This window comes from Crotalus tigris, unplaced genomic scaffold (assembly GCF_016545835.1).
Source record: "Crotalus tigris isolate CLP2741 ecotype Arizona unplaced genomic scaffold, ASM1654583v1 scf7180000019120.420415, whole genome shotgun sequence".
Lineage (NCBI taxonomy): Eukaryota > Metazoa > Chordata > Lepidosauria > Squamata > Viperidae > Crotalus > Crotalus tigris.
The window spans coordinates 55396-81508 of NW_024097386.1; the positions used below are offsets into that span (position 1 = coordinate 55396).

A 26113-nucleotide genomic window follows, 5' to 3' on the forward strand; every position below is an offset into this window, starting at 1 on the left:
TGTTTACCTCTTAAAATATGCAAAATGCAGGGGAAATAATAGTAAGAATGTTTATGCTTGGTTAAGCCATGGAGGGCTTAAGTACTGGCTTATGTCTTTATTGTTTCTCTAGCAATTTTTCTCACTGTGTTTTATTTAGGTTGGTAACATTCTATCCACAGATATTTATAGCACCCCCCCCCAAACAAGGTTTAAAACTTGAACTTAAAAAATAATATTTTGTGCATTTTACGTATCTCAGATTTAACAATCTATTAAGAGGTTTGAATATCTGAGATTTGGAAAAATGCTGAGCGACTGATTAGTTTGATTGGGAAAAAAACCTTGTTGGCATACAATCATATATACTTGTGAAATAAATGCAGTATTCTAAATAAGCTCCATTTGCGTGATGATAAATATATTTTTTTATTTTTAAAAGAAAAATGAAAATCCTATGCAAAAGATCATGTTTATCATTCTATTACAACAGACATGTCAAACCCGTGACATCACGTGACATTGTGCAATGTATCGGGACTGTTTTGCCATTGCAGGCAATGGGGTGGACGCGGCTTCCACATAACGTGTCCGGCCCATGGGCCGGCAGTTTGACACCTCTGTATTACAACTCCAAAGAGTTACTCATGATTAATGGTTATAATACAGAACACTATAAAAAGCATTAATGAACTACAACAGATCACAAAAACTTAGTTAGAAAAGTAGGTATGAATGTAGTGCATATTTTTGCTTTGGCAGTGGACAATTATAATTGTGGGCTCCTTGGTGCTTTCTGAGCTTTGTGGTTTTCTTGCAGATGTTTCATTACCAAACTAGATAACATCAGTACAATTATAATTAACAATTATAATTAAATAACACAGACAGGTTCTTCATGAAGGTGTTTTGAAACTAATTATAATAGTTTTAAAAATCAAAATTAATCCAGTTGATAACCATTGATTCTTTAATGAGTTTTTGTAATTCACAAATAATAAGGGTTTGGTGTCTGCTCAGAGTCCATAATTGGAAACTTCCAAAAGTTAGGGATTTTTGGCAGACACTTTGCCTTTTGTGCATACCATGCACACTTGTCTGTGCATCTTCCAATAATCTCAATTTTTCTTTGAATATCACAATAAAGAACTTCGGTTTTCTACAGCAGTGGCTCTCAACCTGTGGTTCATGGACCCCTGGGGGTCCAGGATGTCATCATAGGGGGTCCGCAAAGGGTTGAAGAAATATTATGATTTAAATCTTGAGTTAAGTCTTGGAAGTCCATGGCCATGGTCCGTGGCCACAAAAGGCATTTAAAGAGGGTCCATGGTGAAGAAAAGGTTCTAAAGCATTTCAAGTCAGATTGTTTGAGCTGGTTTTATTTACCGTATGCTATCTATTTTTAGATATTCTTTCCTGGTCGTTACCAGTGGAATGTAAAGTTTTCTTCTACAAGTGCAATGCTATAGAAACAAATGTATGCCTCATGGATGTATGCATAAAATAAGCCTCCCATACTTGTTCATTATGTGTTAAGAGTGGAAACAGGCTATGAAAATTACAGACTCTGAAGCATATTTACCTCTATCCCTACTGCTTTAATTGTAATATTTTGTGCTGATTCTTCTTTAAATGGTTGTTGAAAATTCTCAGATTGGTCTGAAAGATCTCAAATCTGTTTGGAATTGGTTCCTAAACCTTATATGAAGGAATTGAATACATCTTTAAGAAAATCAATGATATACACATACATTGAATGCAACATTCAATATAGAATCTGAGTGGTAATAATAAATTCTGCTCATGTAATAACTTTCATATTCATCACACATATGAAACTCCGAAGTTTGTTTCTTTAAAATGAAGCTTGTCCCATGTTTTGAAGCAGTGTTCTGTTTTATTATGCTTCTTATAACAACACATGAAAGCTGAAATATGCAGTTCCAAAGAACAAAAACATAGATAGAAATTCAATTCCAAATCATGCAAATGTTAGCTGAGTAATGAGTGTCCTAAATGTAAAAAACAAAACGAGTAGCTTAGAATCCAAGCTGTAATAATAGATGCAGAAAGCATAGCCATTTAAAATGGTTATGATAGTGCCTGGATATATTACATGCATACAAGTAATATGTATAACAGCAAAAGCAATAGCATTTAAGCTTATACACCACCCCATAGCACTTTATAGTACTTTCTGGGCAGTTTACTATGTAAGCATTATTTGCATATTGCCTCCAACAGTCTGGGTTCTCATTTTACTGACCTTGGAAGTAAGGAAGGCTGAGTCAACCCTGAGCCCCATCAGGATTAAGCTCCAGACTATGGACAGTGTTTGCCTGTAATACTGGGCTTTAACCACTGTGCCACCAGGGTTCCTAGTCCTGTACATAATGCAGAAACTTTATGTAGTTTATGTCCTCAGAGGTTAAAGTAGCTATAACCTTTGCACTGAGCCCTCAAGAATTAACCTCAATTGATACATAAATAAAACCTTAGTCCATTTATAAAGGAAAATCTTTTTTATATTGAATTTTTATTGAAAACAAAAACAAAATTCCTCTCAAAAGGTTTTTTTACAGAAATGAACCAAAGAAAGAAACCAAACAAGACATTAAAAAGTGCTTTAAAAAAAGGACACAAACACGTATACATATATTATTGTTCCCTAGTTGAATACTAATAATTATATTTTAATAATATTAGTTTTCTACCCCCTGCCAAACAGGCCCAAAATTTTTAAACTTCTAAGTCTATTTGAAAATTATTAACCTGTCATCTACCTATTATATTAATAACAAAATAATTAACAGGTAGAATAACAAAAAAGAAGACAAGATTAAAATATAAAAACCTCTGTTAACAATATTTTTGTATTCAACCTATCTATCCCAAAGCATCCCAGCAATTAACTCTGATTTGTCCTGAATCAAATATCCTTGTTTACTTCTTAATAACATCTCTTATCAGTTGATGAAATGTAATAAATCCATTCTCCAAAATCAATCTATCTTCCAAAAGAGTCCAGATGAAATTGTTTTCCATTTGAATATAATAAATCCATTCCCCAATCTCCCTCAGTCTTCTTAAGGGAGATCAGTTTATCACTTAACCATTCCGTCAGTTCTAAGTTTGTAAAATCCATATTTCTTTCAGCCTTCTCCACCGAATTTGCCAATTTCAAACCAAGTTCCTTTTGTAAATCTAGTTTAATTGCAGTTACTTGTATCTGGGCATTCTTTGTAGCCATTATTATTTTGTCAAACCTTTTAAAAAAAGTTTATATGTTAAAAAGCAGGCTTTTCACAAATGCCAACCACAGTGGCTTGTCTGTAAACTGATACATTATTTGTTCTCTTATAGCTTAAGCAACCTGAAATAAGAAAGCTCTTCAAGGACAGGGAAGAAAGAATGCTGAAGTGATATTCCTCACAGTGAAAAATGTATAGAGAAACAGGGAGCATATTTTTTTGGATATTTCAATCCAAAATTAAAAGAAAATTTTAAAAAATAAGCTCTAAGCTTTTTGAAAATTAATAAAATGCAAAATCCCTGAGTGAAAGTTCAATATAAATATAAATCAAATCAAGACATTTTCACTATCAAAGAATGTGCCATAACTTTCTTACAGAGAAGCAATAGTTATTCAAAACAGCAAAGTAGATCCCAAAAAAGAGGCAGAGAAAACAGATAAAGTCTAACGGGATTAAAATAAGTCAGCATTCAACTAGTCAATTAACTTTTAGAGATAAAAAGCAAAGTAAAATAGAAACTTCAAGTGATTAAAACTCAGCCTTGTTTAAAAAAAATGATAAGCCAAGAAGAAAAGATGGATCACCTGATTTTCCGGCCTCTCCTATTGGGAACTGTAATCATCAAGATTCCTCTTCCCAGGTGGATCCATGGTCGTCCAAAAGTCATCTTGGGTCATTCCTAAGTGCTTCCATTGAAATCCAGGGAACAACCCTGACAAAGAATCAGCTTTGGCAGGAAATCAGCAGATTATTAGCAGGAGAGAAAAATCCTCTTACTGTTCAGCAACCATCTTGGGGAAAGATCCTACAAAGGAAAATCTTGATGTGGTAAAAGAGCAATTACTGTATACTCACCTGCATTCTTGCGCTTATGGCAACTTGAATCATTCTAAATGTAGTTGTCCTGCTTAGTTAAGATAAAGCATTGTTGTGTCTAAAATTTTGCCAGTGAAAGTTAATAAAAATCAAAACATGAAGTAATCCATGTGGACCAAATATAAAATGCAGAACAGAAAGACAACATTCATACAGTATTAAGTTCGGCCTAATATGGACAGTATTGTGGGTGAAGCTTTTGAAAATTGTTTAAGTCCTTTAGGTAACATATCAATAGGTAATGGTCAAGAGAACACAAAAGATGATCTGTCAAAGTCTTATGGTATCAGCTAGCATATTGCAGCATTATATATGGAATATATCTTATAATGAACATGTTAAAATATGTAAAACAGTAAGCATTTCATCACACTGTACTGATGAGAAACAAAGCACAGATGATCAATATTCTAAAAGAGCATGTATAGGCTTTATACAGTATACGATGCAGATAAATGAGCTTAATGTTAAGGCAAAGAATGGGGAGTGATTTTCCTGCACTAACTTCCTTCTTTCCATTCCTCCTGATCTTTTCTAGGCAGGACAGGGATGCTTGCTGGTCTCTTGCCCAGTTTTGCTGTGGATATTATGTCAGGTACTCTGCCATCTAACACTTTTCTGTTCTTCTATTTTCTACTGCACCTTGTTCATGAATTCTGCTTTTACTTGTAGCCTGAGTTCATTACCTCTTCAGTAAGCTTTTGCAATTTATGGAGGGTGGGGGAGGGAGTGGTAAGATTTTTTAACAGGTCAAGATGTGATGTAAAAAGTGTTTTAATTGATTTATTCATTAGATGTATATCTTGCCTTCCCTCCGAATAGCTCAGGGGCTAGGATTGTGTAAGTGAATTAGGATACTTCATGGGAAGTATGTTTATATTCTAAACACTATTTGAAGTATACAAACTTTCTTCTTGAAATTATTAGTATAATTGATATAATTCAGACAAATATTAAAATCAGGGCTGAGTGAATTTGAAATACTAGGGATGTATGAATGTCAACTCCAAGCCTGATTTTATAGCTTACTATTATTGTTTCAGTAAGAAAGCTTACATTATTTAGAGGTCAAATTTACTGTATTCTTAAAACAATGTTCCCATTGGTCTATGGAGATTTTCAGTCATCCAGGTCATGGTTGTCCCAAAGGTGCTTTTTCCATGAGGCAACTGGACTTCCTTGTTTTTCTTTGAAGATGTTTCACTTCTCATCCAAGAAGCTTCTTCAGCTCTGACTGGATGGTTGGAGAATAGCAGGATTTATACTTCTTGCAGATAGCGGGTCATTTGCATTTTTTAGAGCAGTGGTTCTCAACCTGTGGGTCGGGACCCCATTTGGGGTCAAACGACCATTTCACAGGGGTCGCCAAACAAGGCTGTCCGCCATTTTTTCCCCTTTTCTTTGGCCACGCCCCTGGCACCCGGTGATGTATAAGTGGTTGGAGGTCACCACAACATGGGGAACTGTATTATGGGGTTGCGGCATTAGAAAGATTGAGAACCACTGTTTTAGAGACTCATTGAAGCCCCTGGAGGTTTATTTGTGTCATCAAGGTCACCTGAGTAGTACAAATCGGTTTGGAGCCTTCTTGGAACTGTTGAAGGACTGTGTTGTAGACTGGAGATAGATGATGTCATATCTCTCCTCTATTGAGAGAAGGCTGTTCAATTTTGACATAGATGGCCTCTTTGACCCCTCTTTCAAACCAGCGGTCCTCTATGTCTAAAATGTGGACATTGCTGTCTTCAAAAGAGTTGTCTTTGTCTTTTAAATGCAGATGCACTGCTGAATCTTGTCCTAATGGGTTTGTTCTCCTATGTTGTGGCCATGCACTCATGAAGTGGTTGTTTTGTTTCCCCAATGTACAGATCTGCACATGGCTCACTGCATTGTACTCCATATACCACATTGCTCAGTTTGTGTCTGGTTCAACGGTTCCAAGAAGGCTCCACACCTTTTTGCACTACTCAGGTGATCCTGATTACACAGGGGCTTCAACAACTCTTTAAAATGACCAGCTGTCTGCAAGTAGTATAAATCCTGCCATTCCCCATCAACCAGTCAGAGCTGAAGAAGCTTCTTGGATGAGAAGCAAAACGTCTTCAAAAAAAAACCAAGGAAGTCCAGTTGCCTTGTGAAAAAAGCACCTTTGGGACAATGTTCCCATTTAAAACATAAAAAAAACCCAGAAATTATTTTTATGAGTATATTGCATGGGTCTACTTTCTTTACATCATTATATTCCCTGCTTTGGCTCTCCTACTCCAAAAAAAGATCCTGGCAATATAAAGACTGGCCATTCTTTATGTCATGCCATATTCAGAGCAGACTTCACCAATATGTTTTTTTGAGATGTATTGGTTTTCATTCCCCACCAGAATGATGGCTGCCTGGGTTCATTGGATTTGAATACCAACATTTATGGACAGCACCACATTAGGGAATTTTGATTCCATTACTAGCCTTCTATACCTAGTCCACAGTAATTAGTTGCATTGTTCTTAGATGTTGATTCCAGTTACAACAATTGGATGTATATATTGTAGTTTAAACATAAATTAATAAAGAATTTGCTAAATTGTTTCCTGGTCTTTTGGATAAGATCAAATGTAAAAAATCTAAAGTTCTCTTTCAACAGTATAGCCTTCTTCATAAATCCAATAAAGTCATAATTTTAGTTACACAAAGTGGTCATCATTTTAGCTTGTTGTTCAAATTAAGTATAGCTTCTTTTCTATTGACATTTAGAAAGACCAGAAAGATATATTTCATTTGTTGAGGTGCCAAACAATAAGGAAATAGCTGGCATGGGAATGGCTATTTTCAAGATTGATTATTGATAGAAGTGAATATTTATAGCTCTGGTGGGGTCCTTGGTGCTCTCTGAACTTGGTAGTTTTCTTGCAGTCATTTCATGTTATCTAGTAAGTGATGATCTTACCTAGTGTGGCGAAATATTACCTAGTTTGGTAATGAAACATCTGCAAAGATACCACCAAGGTGGTATCAGAGAGCACCCAAACAGCATAAATTGATTATTGCTGTAAGATATATTTTATTATGAGCTTTTATGATATGGCAACTTTATGAAGTTTGAATTATTGTATATTATAGTTACACTGTTTTTATTATGACATTTATTATTAATTATTTTATTATTTCATTGCTTGATGTATGTCAAAATAATCCCATACCTTAACTTCAGTAATACTCTAGATGGAAATCCTCACCACCCTGCATGTCCAATTTTAATTTTGGCTGTTCATTTAGCTAACAAGTTCAGGTTTTGACTAGCAGAATAAATACCCGTTTGAAATTAGCAAAAAGGGGACTTTGAGGTTTTCATTTCAGACACATGTGTGTCATTATATTGCCATTCTCCTTGATTATATTATACAGTGTTTTACTCCTTATAGACCCTCTCAGGAAATACTATTTCTTCTGTCTTAAATAACTCTAGGACCGAGATTGATGGGTCTAGTTTTAATTTCAACTGATTTAAATTATGCTATAAAGATTAGCACTTGTTTTAGCATATATATTCATTTATTTGTATTTTATTGATTATTAGTCAGTTATTGTTTGACATCTCCAACTTTTCATTCATTTATCTTCTTTTTGTTTACAGAATGGATGTTTGTGGGCTTGGTGATCCTGGGGGCTTTCCTTTTCTTTCTCCTAGTTGGGATTTGCTGGTGCCAATGCTGTCCTCATAACTGCTGCTGTTACATTCGTTGCCCTTGCTGCCCAGATACTTGCTGCTGTCCACGAGCATGTGAGTGACTGTTTACAATGTGGATCAAAGTGTAAACAAATCTTTCATCAAGATACATTGTCTGTCTGGCATATTTCTTTATATAAAGAAAATTTATGTGCTATATGGGCTTGAAAGCTATAGTTAGGGTACATATAGTACAAAAATCAGTATAAAAAGATGAAACTTAAATTATCTGGCCTTTCAGAGTGCTAAATTTATATAGATGTTGTTATCCATGGGATAGCAACAAGATATTCCCAGTCTAGGTGAAACCATATTTAACTAATTTTGTTTTAACTACTGCATGTTGAATAAAGTTGGACTACTTTTCCAAGTTACTGAACTTGGAAAACATTGCTTTAGAACAGGACTCCCAACCTTTCTGTGGAAGACAATTTTTCCATGGACCGGGGGGGGGGGAGAAGGACAATGGTTTTGCGCATAACCTAAATCCCACACATGTGTAGATGAGGCATCTCTTGTTTGCCTGCTGCTTGCAGGGCCTGGTTCCTAACAGCCATGGACTGGTACTGGTCTACAGCCCAGGGATTGGGGACCTCTGCTTTAAGAACATTTTTAAAACATGTCTGTTTGTATAACCAAGTTACTGTTTTGTTTTTTATTTAACTTGTGACTATCAAAGTCTTTTGGCAGTTTACAATTTATTTGTACTGCTAGTGTAGGACAATGTACCTAATTGTGAGATTTTTTTCTGCTAGCACACCCAGATTTTGTCAGTCTTCTTATCTGCAATTCTACAAGCTTTCTCAAGAACTCATCTTAAAGTGTTGAGATCTTTGGAATTAATATGGAGAATGGCACAGACAATTTGCAAGTTTCTCCGGTTTCAATTAGCAGATATATTTACAGCTAGCACAAAGCCACTATTGGGTGTGATTTTGCAATATTAACTTTTAAAAGTGTTATTTTTTTTAAGCAGCTGTTTAATTTTTGATGATTTAAATGTTTTTCATAACATTTCAGCAGCTTCAATCAAAAGTGGTGGGTTAGATGAGACTTAAATTCATCTGCAAATTCAGTTACTTAAAAATGGACTGATTATTGTACTGGAGAAGATAGGTATGCTTCTAAATCAGTGGTTCTCAACCTGTGGGTCGGGACCCCATTTGGGGTCGAACGACCATTTCACGGGGTCGCCAAACAACGCAGTCCGCCATTTTTCCCCCTTTTCCTTAGCTGTGCTACTCCCTTTTATTCTATTGGCTTTTGAAAGCCAATAGAATAGACTCTTGAATAGAATCTAATTCTATTGGCTTTCAAAAGCCAATAGGAATTGGCCAGGCTGTCTCTGCCCTGCTAAGCCCACCAAAAGTCCCATTCTGCAAACAGTGCTGCAAGTTGTCTGTAGCGAAAGCGAGCTGTCTGGAAGTTTCCACCCCTCCCTGCTGAGCAAGTACTAAAAATGTAAGTAAAAGAGGGCCAGGGGTGGGAGGTGGGAGGCCAGTGGGTGCAGGGAGGGTTGCTGGTGCACGTGGGGCCCGGCGGGTGCCTTACCTCCCTTGGGTTGGGCCAGCTGGTGGCCCAGCCGGTGGTTGGCCTGCTCCGTCTCTGCCGCTTGCCAGCTACACCTCGGCTGGCGCAGGGGACAGCACCACGCATGCGCGGCGCTCCCGGGCAGGGAAAGTCCTCGACTTACGACTGGTTGGATAGTCCTCGACTTACGATCGGTTTAGTCCTCGACTTACAACCAGTTGTTTAGTCCTCAACTTACGACCGGTTGGGGGTCGTGGCATTAAAAAGATTGAGAACCACTGTTCTAAATTGTCATTGATTGAATGTATAAATGGCACCCATCTTTCTGAATCAAAATAACTATATGATGAGAAAGAACGTTCATATGATTTGTTTGTGCACATTTTTGTTTGTATTAGTTTGTTACCATATCTGTCCAACAAGTTGTCTTTTATACTAACTTGAAGCTGTCAATGGTACTAAATGTAAAGGTAAACTACTATGTGATTAAGAGAGGAATCATTGTGTTCAATGATGTACAAATAACCAGTTCAAAAACCAGATTTGGCTGGGGGAGTAATATGTAAACTGTGTTCTGGGATATCTTCTAATGAGATTGCTTCTTTAAAATGAGTTCACATTTTAATTTCCATTACAACCCTTATCTCCCTATATCCTCCCCACTCTAAGTTTCCAGGATTGAGGAAATACAAGTCTGGCAAATCTTCTGGATTGTGCTCAGCTGATGATTTTTAGGTTTTCTATTTCCACTTCGTCCTAAGATTTCCTGATGGTCTCCCATTCAAATAATGATCAGATCTTTTCCTTCTTCGCATTCAACCAAGATTGATTAAGTAGCTGGACCAGGGAAGGACAGTTACTGTTTGATATATTTGAAGTATTACCTGTTACTCTTTTTTTCAGTGTATGAAGCAGGAAAAGCTGCAAAGGCTGGATATCCTCCAGCAGTCACATCAATCCCAGGTCCATACTGTATCCCTACAGTTTTGGGTAGTGGAGTCCCATCTCATGCTGTCCTTGTGGAGAAGTCACATTTACCTCCCTTGGCACCTAGTGAATCTGGTGCAGGAGCACAAAGTGGTAATCTCTTCATCTCTCTATTATTATTCATCTCTCTATTATTATTTAATAAAACATATTTCTAAACACTTAAAAATTTAGGACATTTATATATCATAGGACAATGACCTCCTAATGGAATATTAGATATTTGTTTCCTAGAAAGACTACATATACTAATCATTTACTTCTCTATGCAGTGCACAAGGGTTACCGAATACAAACTGACAAAGACAGAGATTCCATGAAGGTGCTGTACTACGTTGAGAAAGAATTGGCTCAGTTTGACCCAGCCAGAAGGATGCGAGAGAGATGTGAGAAACAGTTTTATCAACTATTTCAAATTAATGCCATCCTTGCTTCTATTTAAAATATTATGGAATTTTAACACAGACCTCCTCATTGCTCATCACCTTATTGTACCCTTTAGGTCAGGGCTTTTCAACCTTTTCACCCATGGTACCACTTTTAGGATATGGCACTATCCGAGTACCACCAGTCATCTAGCAAGGTGTCAAAAACTTGATGACCAAAAAAAAAAAAAAAAAAGAAAAAAAGTGATAAAGTACAGGTAATCCTCAACTGTTTGAAGTTACAACGGCACAGAAAAAAGTGACTTATGACCATTTTTCACACTTATAACTGATTCAGCATTTCCAGGGTCATGTGATTTACATTCGGATGCTTGGCAACTGATTCATATTTATGATGGCTACAACCTTTTGATAAACCAATCGGGAAAGCAAATTCACTTAATCTTTTATATTAGGGGTGTCAAACTCAATTTCATTGAGGGCCGCATTAGCATTGTAGTTACCGTGGGGGAGGGGTTTCCTTCCTTTTTCCCTCCCTCCCTCCCTCCCTCCCTCCTTCTCATTCCCATTTCCTTCCTTCCTTCCTTCCTTCCTTCCTTCCTTCCTTCCTTCCTTCCTTCCTTCCTTCCTTCCTTCCTTCCTTCCTTCTTTCCCTCCTTCTTATTCCCATCTTCCTTCCTTCCTTCCGGTGCTGATCCTGGCATTTCTGCTATGCCCTGACAGTTGATTGGCACTTCTGCAGGGCTGTCAGGGCTCAGCAGAAATGCCAGGATCAGCACCGGGGTCCAGCTGATTGGCGCTTCTGGGGGGCTCAGCAGAAGCACTGATCAGCTATAGCTGCGTGCATCGATCCTGGGCTCCTGCTGAGCCCCCATAGCCCTGCAGAAGCACACACCAATCTTGGGGCTCCTACCCAGCTCACTCACTTGCCCTTCCCCCCCAAACAGGTCACTCATGCGCCCTTCCCCCGAAAACATGCCACTCACTAAACAGGCTGTTCGCTCACATGCCCTTCCCCCGAAAACACGCCACTCACTAAACACACCGCTCACTCACGTGCCCTTTCCCTGAAAGCACACTGATTGCTAAACAGGCCACTCGCTCATTCACCCTTTGCCCGAAAATACGCCACTTGCTAAACAGGCCGCTCGCTCAATCACCCTTCGCCTGAAAACAGGCCGCTCACTCTGTCTCTCCTCACTGCTTTGGTAAGAAAAGCCTCTTTTCTTCTCGCTCTTTCTCTCCCTCTCCTGCCAAAACCTGCCCCTTCTCTTCTCTCTGCCCTCCTCCTCCTTTTCTCTTCTGGGTGTCCAGAAACTCCAATTACCATGTCGCCATGTGCACTGATCCTAGGGCTTCTGCCAAGCTCTGCAGCTCCAGCTGATCTCCAGGTCTGTGCAACGCTGCTTTAGCTGATTCCCTCCCCCAGTACACTTGGCTAGGGGTCATATACCCCCTGCCAGGTGCTAAAGTACTACTGGTGGTATGCGTACCACCAGTTGAAAAGCCCTGCTTTAGGTAACACTCATTCCAGGTGTTGTTAGCAATCTATACTCCCCCCCCCAAATAAGCTAATTTTCAAAAATCCTTAGAGGAAGTTTTTTGGAGGCTTGATAAATCTGTTAATCATATCAATTAAGTTACACAAGCCTGTTATCTAGTTTGTACAGTATATTGCAGTTGGAAGGAGATTGGAGCTTTCATGTGACTTTTTCAATAGAGTACAAAAATATTCAGTTGCACGAGCTCCTGCATGCAGTGCTGTATGGAATAAGTCCTTCTGCTTCAATAAGAATCAAGGGTTAGAACTTTAGAACTGCCTGTTTCCTCTATTGTCAATGAATGTATGACTTACTTTTAAAAAGTATTTTAAATATTGTTTATGTCATAAACTAGTAATATATAATATAATCCACTCTTAACCAATTTTCTTTAGGAAGGAGATAGATTAGCTATATTACCATTTCCATAAGTTCCACTGTGAATCACTGAGTAATTCATTGAAGTGGTTTTTTTTCTAAAGAATATTATAGCAGGTGCATATCCACAAATTGCTACCCACGGATATTATATTTCATCTCTATCTGTACATAGCAATCATTTCAAGTGAAACAAAATAGTGACCCAAGCCATTGACTCATCTAATCCTCTCAGATTTGATGAATGGGGGGGGGGGATTTATGTAAAAAATAATAATTGCTGCTATCTATTTTTAGCATCCACATTCAATAGACTTACTTTATAAGAGTCAGTACGTTCTAGCACTCTTAGACATGCAGGCTGCCTCAATCTATTGATAAGCAGACTGAAGGAATGACTTTAAACACAGTTTTGAGAAAAACTAGCAAATTACATGGTGTTCTACAATACTCATCACTGAACATGCTGCCATTTCCACCCACTAAGAAGACTATAAAAAGGTTCCCTCCAGATTGGAATGCCTAGGATCCAAATGTCATTGCGTGCAGGGGGATAAGCAATGGGGGTGATGGGCGGGAAAGATCAAGTCTTTATGAAAAGCTACATTTAGTTAATTCTACAGAGCTGATCTGTCTTCCATTCCAGAAAGAGTGTGACTGAGATCCCACATTTCTGACAGCCTAGAAATAATGCATATGAAAATGTTTATGTTATAATATAAATGTCATATTGGTTTTATATGCTGTTCTCTAAGCAGACTTCACTTCAAAGGCACCACTTTTTAAGATGTCGTCTATGTGGGATTTTTTTCTGAGCTTTTTTCCTATTGAGCTCTGATCTGCAGTCATTATTGCAATATTTTAAAAATGAACCAATCCTTAACATTAGGCTTAATAGACATTTATTTCTTTAAAATCTCATTGTCTAGCCACTGTTCAAAGAAACTTTTCAAAAAAACCTGTGGCAGTTATAAACCATAAAATCAAAATATAGGAATAAATCTAAGTAAAGTAAGCAATTCCGTAATTACTTTTGCATTCTATACTAGCAGCAATTTTTGGATCATCTTCAAGAACAGACCCAGAATAACAGGCCTACATCAAATTCATTGCGGTAATTCAAATATATGTTACCAGGGCATGGACTGTCCCTGCAGCTGCCAGGATTCAAGTGAGAGAAGAAAATCTAATACCCCAAGACTGTGTACCAACTCCTTCATAGGGAATAAATAGTAGTAATCTCCCCCAGAATTGAAGATTTTTCCAATTCCTAGACCATCAATCTACAGAGTTTCCATCTTGTCGGATTCAACTTCTGCTGATTGATCAAATTCCAGGTGAAAGTACTCTACAAAAAAACCTGTACCAGTTAGAGCTAGATATCATCAGTATACAAGTGGCATTTAACCCGACATCTACTGATTACTGCACCAATGAATTAATATAAATATTAAACAAGAATGATAAAATAGATCCTTGTAAAAACCCAGAGCTTAGAGCTAGGAACTCTGCAGCCCCTTAATATTTCCTGGAATGGGTACAGAGCCATTGAAAAATAATGCAAGAGAATAGAAAGTTGCACTCATCCAGTCTTTCCCATATAATCTGTCATGTAGTAAAGAAACCAAAGTAACTTCAGTGCCAAACCAGGCCTCAAAGCAGACTGGAGCAGGTCTAGTATATCAATGTTCTCCAATAACTCATAAATAAATTGTCTATCATCCTCTCAAGCATTTTGCCCAAGCAAGAATATGTATAATAGGCAGGGCTTTTTTGTCATAAAATGTCCAGACAGAGTTCTGGCACCTTTTTTGGATGGAACTTTGTAGGTAGGCAAGGCAGATTGTATGACATGTGTGAGTTTCGGCACTTTTTTTTTTTTTTCAAAAAAAGCACTGATAATAGGGCAATAGTTCTCAAGTATCTCCCAAGTCTGAAGTATGGTCTTTAGAAAGGATTAAACTACCACTTCTTTTAGAGAAGATACTTTAAGGCAGAGGTCTGCAGTCTTTCTCGGTTGGCGGACCAGAGGAAAAGGGAGGGTGAAGCATTTTACACGTGTGCATGTGCACGCCCACAAACAGGACCGCGAGCATGCACAATGCAAACAGGGTGGTGCTAGCGCCTGTGTGACACTCACTAGCAGCGCCCCGTTTTCATCACGCAGGTGCTAGCACCACCCCATTTTCACCGTGCGGCACCTGGTTTTTGGAGTGGGAGTGGCAACGGCATTAGTGCGAGTGGGGATGAGTGCATGCACACACATGCGCACACTGGTCAGGCTGTTCCGTGGCCCACTGGCCAGCAGACCATGGCCCAGTAGTTGGCCATAGCCCACAGGTTGGGGACTCCTGCTCTAAGGCATTCGCCTGTCCCTGGATCAATAACATCAGTTCCTGTCTGCTAGATTTAATAAGCAAAATGGATAAAAATAAATTTATAGGTGATACGTTGAACATATTGCTGTCCTCAGTTCTCGGAAACTGAAACTGGTCCCCTAAAACATGAACTGTTGGTGATCTACACATCTCCCCAGATTCAGCTATAACAGATGCACTTCCTTAGCAAATTCACCATAGTGAACAAGCCAACATTGCAGGAGCTGTCATTGCTGGGTCTCTGTTGAAGAGTCTTTTCACTACCTGAAATAGTTCTGCTAAACAGCTGTGTTACGAGTCTAAATTAATGTTTCTTGCTTCTTCACTGTCACCTCTTAAGGCCATTTCAACCAATTTAGCCAGAGAGGTTGTTGGATAACTTGATGATTAATATGCCAGCAATATTAATACACAATATACAAATATTAATATACAGTACCAAAAACACAGAAACATTGAGTATTTCCTTAAAGAATTATGAAATCTTTATGAAAATATCAGCATTCCTCCAAACTAGGTTGGTCTGAAATTAATACCCAAATGAGCAAAGAGGATGAGAGTCAATTTTATCAATGTCTCCACCCAATTTTTGATAATGTATGTCAATCTATCTATTAACAGATAGAACATGTTTTAGTAACAAAGTGACCTAGTTTCTAAAAGCAGCACCAGAATAACAGAAGATAAACTGGCTTGGAACTCTTGATTTGGAAATAAGACAGCTTTCAAACATTTAGCCTGTGATTTTTCTTGATTTGACTCATTGTGCTCCCAGTGATACATCTTCCATTGCTTGAAAACTCATTCTTCTATACACCCATCCTGCAGCATATACCAGCACTAACACCCATAGATACTGTAGGTACTTAACAATAATAAACAGTATGCCAACAAGAATAACAAAGCATACACATATACACAAGCAGCAGGCCTTTGCCTTTAAATTGCTCTGTTTCTCTAGGAATTCCTAAAGGGGCTATTTTATTTGATTCTTTTGGGAACAAGTATACTAGTGACATCCTCATTGCCCCAAAGAAATGAATCCTTCCCAATCTGGCCTCAGATGCTAAGTCAATTGTCTCAGGCCTTTCTAGCATCATCGGTAGCAAGGATTAAATGGCAGAACATTCTTCCTAGTGGGATTCATGAGTAGAGAAAATCAGCCAGCATGCTACAAACCAAAAGCCAGCAAGTATCCTGTTCTTTGCAAGAATGAGATTCTATGCTGCAGAATGCTGGTAAATTTCCCAAACAAGAGATTGTTGATGCTGACTATAATTTTATGTTTCCCTTGGTCACACAGAGCCCATTATGTGGTACTCTGGAACCCTTGTTACGTGCTGTATGTATATTTACAACAGAAAGGAAGACCAGATGGAAGGCAAAATAATCAATCTCTACTTCAGCGGTTCTCAACCTGTGGGTCGCGACCCCATTTGGGGTCGAACGACCATTTTACGGGGGTCGCCAAACAACTCGATCCGCCATTTTTTCCCCTAAGCTGGCAGCACCGCACATGCGCGCTGTGCATGGGGGCGCCGCCGCGCATGCGCATCGCCCCCCACATGCGCGGCGCGTCCTTATGACCGGGGTCGCCGGTATAAAAAGGTTGAGAACCACTGCTCTATTTGAATGCGGTTAGACCACAGGTCGGCAACCTGCGACTCCGGAGCCGCATGCAGCTCTTTGAGCCTTCCCCTGTGGCTCCCAGCCTCCTCTGCCTTTGCAGAGAGAGAAAGAGACAGAGAGAGGCAATTGCGCTTCCCTGCTTCTCTCTCTCTCTCTCTCTCTCTCTCTCTCTCTCTCTGTGTGTGTGTGTGTGTGTGTATGTGTAAAAGAGAGTGCACTCACAGTGTTCTCCGAGGAGCTGAAAAGCTTACTGGGCGGAGCTCCTCCCTTTGCTGCGTCTCTGCAGGAAGCAGGAAGCAGGAAGGGCAGGAGAGAGCTAGTTAGCCCAGCTAGGCTGACTCAGGAATTCTGGGAGTTGAAGTCCATGAGTCATAAAAGAGACGAGGTTGCCTACCCCTGAGCTTGTTGGACAACAGCTTGAAGCTTGCCAGGTGAGCAGCAGATAGGAGGGGAGGAGAAAGAGAGAGAGAGACAGAGAGAGAGAGAGAGAGAGGAGAAAGAGAGAGAGAAAGAAAGAGAGTGGGGGAAGAGGAGTGGCAGACCAAGGGCAGATAGAGAGGGAGGGAGGGAGAGAGAGACAGAGAGAGTGAGACCCTTTTGACATCTAAAATGAAGATAACACTGCATATATCCTTTTTTTACCTTTGTGTGTATGTAATTTTATTCTCTTAAAGCATTCTCTTGGTGATCATTGTTTTAATAGTATGGATATTCCCAAGAGTCATATTTTTACTTTTATTTTTAATGTGTACATATACGTATACATATACATATATATATATATATATATATATATATATATATATATATATATATATATATATATATTCTGAGGTTTTCGCAGGTGTTTGTATGTAGGTCTTTGGTTATTCGGGTTTTCTCCCGCGTAAAATTGGAAGTGTCTTGGCGACATTTCGACGAAGTCCCATTCGTCATCTTCAGGCTGGTGTTTTCAGCTTCGTGCTTCGAGGAGCAATGTGTGGTCTTAGCTGTTTCTTCCTTTTAACTGCCAGTGGGGGTATGAACTGATTGGGTTGGAGCTTGGCTGTGTTCTGATTGGGTGGAGGTGTGTTCTGATTGGTTAGGGGCTTGGCTGTGCTCTGATTGGCTGGGGGGTTGGCTGTGCTCTGATTGGCTGGGGGGTTGGCTGTGCTCTGATTGGCTGGGGGAGTTTTCTGTTTGGTTGTGCTCAGGTTAGTCTGAGTTGCAGAGGGGTTTAAGATTTTGGGCTGCCTTGCTATTTTTTGGCTTCGCGTTTGTGGTCATGTACATATACACACACACATACACACACACATATACACATACACACACAAACACACACACACACACACCTATAATAAAGGTAAAAAAGGATATATGCAGTGTTATCTTCATTTTAGATATCAAAACGGTTTTGCGGCTCCCGGTGTTTTGTTTTTGGTGGGAAACCGGTCCAAGTGGCTCTTTGAGTGTTTTGGGTTGCCTACCCCTGGGTTAGACAAAGGGAGTTGACCTTTCGGCAGAGGATCTCCTGGCATCTAGCCTTGAAGCAGCTTATGAAAGCATTGGTTTGTTATTAAACAAATAAATGAATGTTTTGTGCCATGTCTCATTATTTGGAATAGTTCTTGATTTGCAAAGGTTTCCCATGTCAAACACTTTCACCCCAATTAATCTCACCTATTCTTTTTAGAGTTATAGGGTATGATCACAGTACTAATGCAAGTTTTTTGTTCTTAAAATGTATCATAATTACTGAAAGTGGTAAACATAATAGCAGAACATAAGTTTATATGTATGATACAATTCTTTGAAAAAGTTGGCTTTTCCCCACAACTGGCAGGTAGTTTTTTTGTTGTCAGAATCAATGGTGAGACTTAAAATAAATAAGGTTGAGAACTACTGCTTGCAATTTCTTCTACACCACGAGTAAACAATGAAATAGTTTGTGCAAATAGATAATGTTCAGGGTGGTATGAGCATCTCAAAAATTGTATCTTCTCTTTCCCAATAACTACTATCTTTCATTCCAGACAGTAACACCATCTCAGAGCTCAGTTCTTTACATGATGGGGGTGCCAACTTCCGCCAGTCTTACCGTCAGGTGTGCAGGAAACCACTTCCTCCTTCAGGAGACAAGAGTAGTGATGCTGAGTACTGGACAGGGGTTGTTAGTGGAAGTGGTATATCCAGGCCACAAACACGTTCTGATTACAGGGAAGACAGAGGAAGCTTCAGAATGAGGTGAGTTCAATGGTGGAAAGTGGAAATGGAAGACTATTGCTTTTCAGTATTTTTACTTTCCTGATTTATATGGATGAATACCAAATATAAACATAAGGCATTTAAAAGATCTGATATCCTGCACTGGATATGATAAATGTAAGGAAAGCCAGTTTGATGTATTGGTTAGAATGCTGGATTATAAACTGGGAGATTGTGATTGTTGGTCCTCCCTTAGGCATAAAAGCTAGCTGGATGACTTCATGCCAATCACTCTCTCAGCCCAATAGCCTAACACTGTTGTTGATGTAAGGAATGAACATTATGTATACTATCTTGAGTTGTACAAAATAAAGGTGGGTTATACATTTAACAATAAATAAGCTAAGTTACAAAGCTAGTTTTGTATAGTTGAAGCACAATAAAAGGGCATTGTCTTATCTGAACAATGTATTATAGAAGCTTTATCTTTTGGACATTGTCAGACAGCATAAAACAGAGCTTTTCAACCTTTTCACCCATTGTACCACTTTTAGGATATGGCACAAAAAAGGGAAAAAAGTGATAAAGTACAGGTACTCCTCAACTTACAACAGTTCACTTAGTGTCTGAAGTTACAACGGCACTGAAAAAAGTGACTTATGACCATTTTTCACACTTATGAGTGTTTCAGCATTTCCAGGGTCACGTGATTTACATTCGGATGCTTGGCAATTGATTCATATTTATGATGGCTGCAGTGTCTCAAGGTCATGTGATCCCCTTTTGCAACCTTTTGACAAGCCAATGGGGAAACCAGATTCACTTAACCTTTTATATTAGGGGTGTCAAACTCAATTTCATTGAGGCCCACATTAACAATGTGGTTACCGTAGGGGAGGGGTTTCCTTTTTCCCTCCTTCCCTCCTTCTCATTCCCATTTCCCTCTTCCTTCCTTCCTCTCCTCCTTCTTTCCTTCCTTCCCATTCCTATCTCCTTCCTTCCTTCCTTCCTGCGCTGATCCTGGCATTTCTGCTGAGCCCTGACAGCTGATTGGCACTTCTACAGAGCTGTCAGGGCTCAGCAGAAATGCCAAGATCAGCGCCCGGGTCCAGCTGATTGGTGCTTCTGGGGGGCTCAGCAGAAGCACTGATCACTTATAGCTGCATGCATCGATCCTGGGCTCCTGCTGAGCTCCCATACCCCTGCAGAAGTGCACGCCAATCCTGGGGCTCTGCCCAGCTCACTTGCTCGCCCTTCCCCAAAAACATGCTGCTTGCTCATGTGCCCTTCCCCCAAAAACTCACCGCTTGCTAAACATGCCACTTATGTGCCCTTCCCCTGAAAACACGACGCTCACTAAACAGGCCACTCGCTCATTCACCTTTCGCCCGAAAACACACCACTCACTAAACAGGCAGTTCGCTCACTCACCCTTCACCCGAAAACAGGCCGCTCGCTCTGTCTCTCCTCACTGCTTTGGTAAGAAAAGCTTCTTCTCTTCTCATTCTTTCTCTCCCTCTCCCGCCAAAACCTGCCCCCTTTATACTCTCTTCTCTCTGCCCTCCTCCTCCTTTTCTTTTCTGGGTGTGCCTGAAGCTCTAATTACCATGTTGCCATGTGCACCGATCCCAGGGCTTCTGCCAAGCTCTACAGTTCCAGCTGATCTCCTCTAGGTCTGTGCAGCGCTACTTTAGCTGGTTCCCTCCCCCACTACACTTGGCTAGGAGTCACGTACCATCTGCCAGGTGCTAAGGTACTACTGGTGGTACGCGTACCACCGGTTGAAAAGCCCTGGCATAAAACATCTAACATCCAAGCACAGCCTGTTTAGGGAGCCATATTGTATGTCAACTATCTGGATAGTGTAGATTAGGCACTGTATCACATTCAACAAATCATATTTGAGGTTCCTTTAAAATAATACATATTTATAAGGTGTATTACACTCTATAATACATAGTAGAGAGGTAGTATAGTACAGATCTTCTTCTCTTTGTGCTCAGAAATAGAGCAATATTTGAAGTGATTGACACAAAATAAAATACAACTCCCTCTTTTTTTCTTCTCCCAAAATATTACATTTCTGTTTCGTTTAGCTTGCAACCAACTACTGTGTCAAGACTTTCGTCATCTGTACTATTACCAAGCCAGGATTTCCCCAACACATGCTATCTCAACTTAGAGGAAAGATGAGGTGTCAGAAATGACATATTTGGGTATTATTCCCTTAGTTGATTATTCCTATCAATCAAGATGCTAACTACCATTTAATAGGCTGAACTCTGTGAGCTTAAGTCTGAATCATTTGTACTGAGATTAAAAGGTATATTGTGGAGTCATGCATGTGGATTACCCTTGTGTAACTCTATTAGCTATAGCTCAACAGCACAACAGATGATTTGCCTGGCAAAGGGTCCAGATTCAATAGCTGCAAATCCAATTGAAAGGAGCATGTGGTAGGAAAGACTTTTTACTGGAGGTCTTTGGAAAATAACTTTTTCAGGTAACCTGGATATAGAAAACTACATGGATAAAAAGTTTTGACTTTGTTTAGGTATATAGTTTCCTCTGTTCTAGAAATAGGGCAATCAGTAATTTTCTACTGCTCACTTGGGTGCTGCCAGTACAAGTACAGGACTGCTATAATATTTCAAATGTTCCTCTGGGAATTACTTAGATTGGCTGAACAGACAAGTAGGTTACTAATTAATCTAAAAAAATTAAACCAAAAATTCAAAGCATCTCTTTTATCTCTTACCCAGCCAGCAGAGATCAAAGTCAGAAATGCTTTCAAGAAAGAATTTTTCTTTCGGAGTGCCAGCTGTCTCCATGGATGAATTAGCAGCTTTTGCTGAATCTTACAGTCAACAGGTCCATCGGACTGAGGCGAGTCAGGAGCCACGGCACTTCGAGAGGACAGGATCAAGGAGGGGACCAATACAACATCTGGAGAATTCGGATGATTTCTATAGCAAACGCAGGGGAGGAAATCCTGAACCAGTAACAGATCCAGACCGGGAATGGAGATACAGCCCACCCAGGAGACGTATGCATGAAGAGAAACATTTGCCTAGGCTAATGTGTCGGACACCTGGAGGAAGTCAGAAGTATGATCACTCCTACCTCACTAGTGCCCTTGAAAGGAAATCTCGAAGCTATGATGAGAATGGTGAGCATAGTGAGACGCCTTCAAAGCTCAGCTCACAATCCAGCCAAAGGGGAGGATCTTACTATGCTTGGTCACCACCATCAACTTACAAAGCAGAACAGAAGCAGCAACAACCTCCACAGCAAGAGGAAGGAGAAGATACTCTGCCACCTTACAGCGAGAGGGAATTGAGCCGGGGTTTTTCATACAAAAACAGAGAACAAACTAACTTCAATTCATCAGAGAAGAAGAGGAAAAAGGAGCCCCCCAAAACAGTGAGGCAATATCTGATACCCTTGCACCAGGGCTAAATGGGCGGAATGGTTATTGCACTTTGATAGACGAATTCAGAGACATTGTGTACTCTGGATTTAATGTTAAAATTGCAGTTGGCAAAAAAAAAAAATCACTACTTTATCTTTACCCCAGGTAATATTGATTTTACACTCAAAGATGCATTTCAAAAAGTGGCTGATGAAAAGGATAGTGCAAAATTTAGTCTCACAGATTAAGAGAAAATATGAGTGAAGCAAAATATGAGTGAAGCAAAATATGAATTCATCAAGGGTATATCATGGGTAGCCATGAATTCAGTAGGAATTGCCTTAATGCCATTGTAATTTCATCGGTAAAAAGATCATTGCTTATTAATTTACACTTATAAGTTAAAGAGTTTAATATTAGGCCACACTTGAAAGACATATTAATTTATTTTTGGGTAAGTTGAAAGAGTTGTTATAAAATGAATTTACAATGTGTGCTTATCCATTGAACAAGAATGTTAACAAAAAGAAAAGGATTTTGTATGAGAGTCTGCTCAGATGGTTCTCCTGCTTGTGAGATTTTATTGGTTTCCATTGACACCTCATGACGAACCAGACTTGTGAAGAGTAAATCATGAAAGTGCATATATTAAAAGTCTGAGTATACAGACTTGGGCCGCCACCATTCACATTTAAACTGTGATGAAAAAGTAACTTTGTGATCAATATCCACATTTATGATCTTTACAGCATCTGTTTCTCAGTCACATGTTTGCCATTATAGTCAGTTAGTACTCCTCCCCTCCCCACCCCCACTCACAGAGCAGAATAATTGCCTAGCCAAACTTTTCACCACAGCGCAGTGCATCGCTCAAAAATGCTAACCACAAGTTAACAGGCTCAGCTCTGTGATCTTTATTAGTTGATAGAACCATGTAACTCACAGCTGCTGCCTGAAATTGACAAGACCCAAATCAGTTTCACACTAAAGTCGTTTGTTTGTCTCCTGAACAGCTCCTGGCTGGCAGCCGGGAGTATGCTAAGCAAACAGCTGGGTCTACTGTCTTTTGATGTAGTGCATTATGTGTCTCTTGTATTTCCTTCCTCCCTATTGAATGTAAATGCAAATATCTATTCGGTTCTTGCTAATTTTCCCAGTGTTGGGGAGAGCATTCTAAGATAACAGTGGCGAAAAGTGGCTATTTAAGCATTTGTAGCTTTCCGAAGTTGTAAAGCATAAAAAAAGGAAGTAATAATATAAAAACAGTTGCAGTCACATTATTTTTTCACTTCCTGCTTGAATCACAAGTCATAACTGTGGTCACTGAATGAGGACTACTTATACTAAATAAAAACTGCAGGTTATGCTTATGAGAAAACAGATTAAAGGAATGAGGACAAACTGTCCACAAACATGTCTTTTAGGGTTCCTATGAATGAATAAATAATTGAATCCTAGCCACCTTTTCATGATTTTACATAATAAATCATTAAACAAATCAGTGAAAACATCCTTATTGATTACAATTAGTACATGCAAAGCTTCCAGATCATTTGGAACTGACTTACAGAACGGTCTCTTGGCCTGAAAATAGATGCAAATGGCCACTTTGTTCTGTTCCTTGCTGTGTCTTCTCTCTCTTCCCAGGGATAGATAAAAAAAAAAATTCTAACCATTGGGCAAAAGCTTTTTTTTTTTAAAAAAAGGAAGGCTGAATCCTTGATTTCATTGAATTGTGCGTTCCATGTGAAAAGAAGCAGACTGATTTTTTGCCTCTTTCACATGGAGTAGAAGAAAAAAGAGGAAAGGGAAATTGCCTTAACATACAAAAGTAAATCAAGAGCTTTCCTTTCGTTTTCTTTCTTTCTTTATATCTTATAAAGGCCCCTTGCTCTTGAAGTGAACTCTTTCTTCTTTTTGTCTGAAAGAATAGTCACTTGACTACACATTATTTCATGGTCCTGATTATTGTATTGTTAGGTGATCATTATTTCAAAAGAGAAGAGCAAAAAAATAGAGCTCCTTTGATGGACTGTGTACATGGGAGATTTTTAACTCTAAAAAAAAGGAATACAAAATGAAACCATTCTATTTTTTTCATTATTTTCAATGGGAGGGCTACATGGGTGTATATTAGGGATAGAATATGGCAGAAATCCTTTTCATTTTATGGGTTTGGGGGGAGGGGAACCTAAAACATTGATATGTTAACCCCATCTTTGTTGATTGGCTTTATATTTTATAATTTTTGCTTCTCTTTTCTTGTTTTTCTCAGAATGAATTCCCAACAAGGATGTCCCTTGTGGTTTGATGTTATTATAGAAGAGTTGTCTTAATGGACTGGAAAAACAGAAGCAAAGTCATGAAGTCTTAAAGAAATAAATGCTTTCATAGGGTACATTCAGAGATTTATATCTTTCATCTTGTGAACTGAGATCTTATATCGTAGCCAGTGTTAGCCAGCTGCTCTCATGCAGTTGATGGACTAAGGCTAAGCCTTTGGAAAGGAACAGCTCACTTCACCAGGAAATGAAACACAAAAGTTTGGCAAGTTTATCCTCAGATGTCTTTCTGCAAAGGTGCTGCCTTTATATTCTCTCTTAAGCCCTCTCTGGAACACTTGCAGTTTTAGAGAAGCTACTTCAGTGTATAGTAGAATTTTTGTATTCTGATATGGCAGACTTCCCACGTGTATTGGATCTTATGTTTCACAGGAAACATTGCCACCAGTTCAGGGAGTTTGCCCCATTTCTCTGCTGTCTCACATGCAGACAGAAATAGAGACTTCATATAAATACTTAGTGATTGTTGTAATTTAAGAAATACTTTTTAAGAACATCTGGAAAAGGAAATCTTCATCCTTTTGGAAATGTCCTGAAACAGAGATGTGGAGGGTTGGACTATGAAGGACGAAACAGCAATGTATGACATCTGAAGTTTGTTTGTTATTGTTTTTTAATGTCCTGTTCATTCAGTAATGGGAGATGCCAGTGAGATTAATGTTTTATTTTGAAAGTGAAACTCAATATATTTTGCTGTAATGAAAATGTTCCATGTTATTTCGCTATTGTCTGATATGATGTATCAGCATTGCCTTACAGGTAAAGTTTAGCCATAAAAGGCTTCAGCTGGGGTTGCTGAATGGTCTTATCATAAGAGAAGCTGAAGCTCAGGTTCTGCTGACAATACTCTTTGGACAATTATCATTGTTTTAGAAAACCAGTTGAGAGGAGACACTTTAACTAGAAAGAGAACAATGGGATGCAAAGAAATCACACACACACACACACACACACACACATATACAGGAGTGCATACATACAGAGAGAAAGTGAAAACAAAGAATATATCTATGTAAATCTCTTTCTCTCCATTTTTTTATACTTATACACAGATCAGTATTACTTTGTGATTGTTATTACTGTTGATACTACTCTTAAAAGCAATAGAAAAAAAAATCCTAAAAATAAAAAGGTTGGATAAACATGGTCATTAAGAACTACTTTATGTTTTTTTATTTTTGTAAAGCATTAATAGCCTAACAATTGGGTGGCAGCATTAGCAGCTTAAAAAACTATTGAATTTGGTTTCTTTTGTATCAATGTTGAAGGCATCAAGAAATTTAAACTTAAAAAACCCTCAACATTTTCCCATGCATATTTTTTGTAAATAAAAGAGTTTAAAATGTTAAAATCTTGAAAGATTTCATATGAAGACTTAAAAAATCTTAGACAGTTTCCAATCTTATGAAACTTTTAGTACTTTTTAATTTTTTATGATTAATCTAGCTTTATCCTGTAATATTGGAGAAGCCATGTTGTCACTTTTCTTTCCATTAACAAATAACAACAAGAA

The 26113-nt window shown here is 38.8% G+C and overlaps 1 protein-coding gene and 1 long non-coding RNA gene across 6 annotated transcripts in view; one reads left to right on the top strand and one right to left on the bottom strand.

The window, feature by feature from the left end:
• ILDR2 (immunoglobulin like domain containing receptor 2) overlaps nucleotides 1-25742 on the top strand; it is a 68642-nt gene extending 42900 nt beyond the window's left edge. For 3 of the 5 annotated variants that reach the window (XM_039359761.1, XM_039359757.1, XM_039359759.1), the window contains exons 4-10: nucleotides 4648-4704; nucleotides 7738-7884; nucleotides 10264-10440; nucleotides 10620-10733; nucleotides 18675-18885; nucleotides 21609-22269; nucleotides 24534-25742. In XM_039359761.1, coding sequence (XP_039215695.1) covers nucleotides 4648-4704; nucleotides 7738-7884; nucleotides 10264-10440; nucleotides 10620-10733; nucleotides 18675-18885; nucleotides 21609-22269; nucleotides 24534-24569 — 1403 coding nt within the window. In that variant the 3' untranslated portion in view covers nucleotides 24570-25742. The remainder of the gene's footprint in view (nucleotides 1-4647; nucleotides 4705-7737; nucleotides 7885-10263; nucleotides 10441-10619; nucleotides 10734-18674; nucleotides 18886-21608; nucleotides 22270-24533) is intronic. The other 2 variants (XM_039359758.1, XM_039359760.1) reach the window with 1 other exon arrangement.
• On the bottom strand, nucleotides 1941-18850 carry LOC120315440. Its single transcript, XR_005558685.1, has 3 exons — nucleotides 18740-18850; nucleotides 3818-4038; nucleotides 1941-3245 (listed from the first exon to the last, which is right to left on the bottom strand). It is a non-coding gene; the product is annotated as an uncharacterized LOC120315440 (long non-coding RNA).
• Nucleotides 25743-26113: the final 371 nt, after the last annotated feature.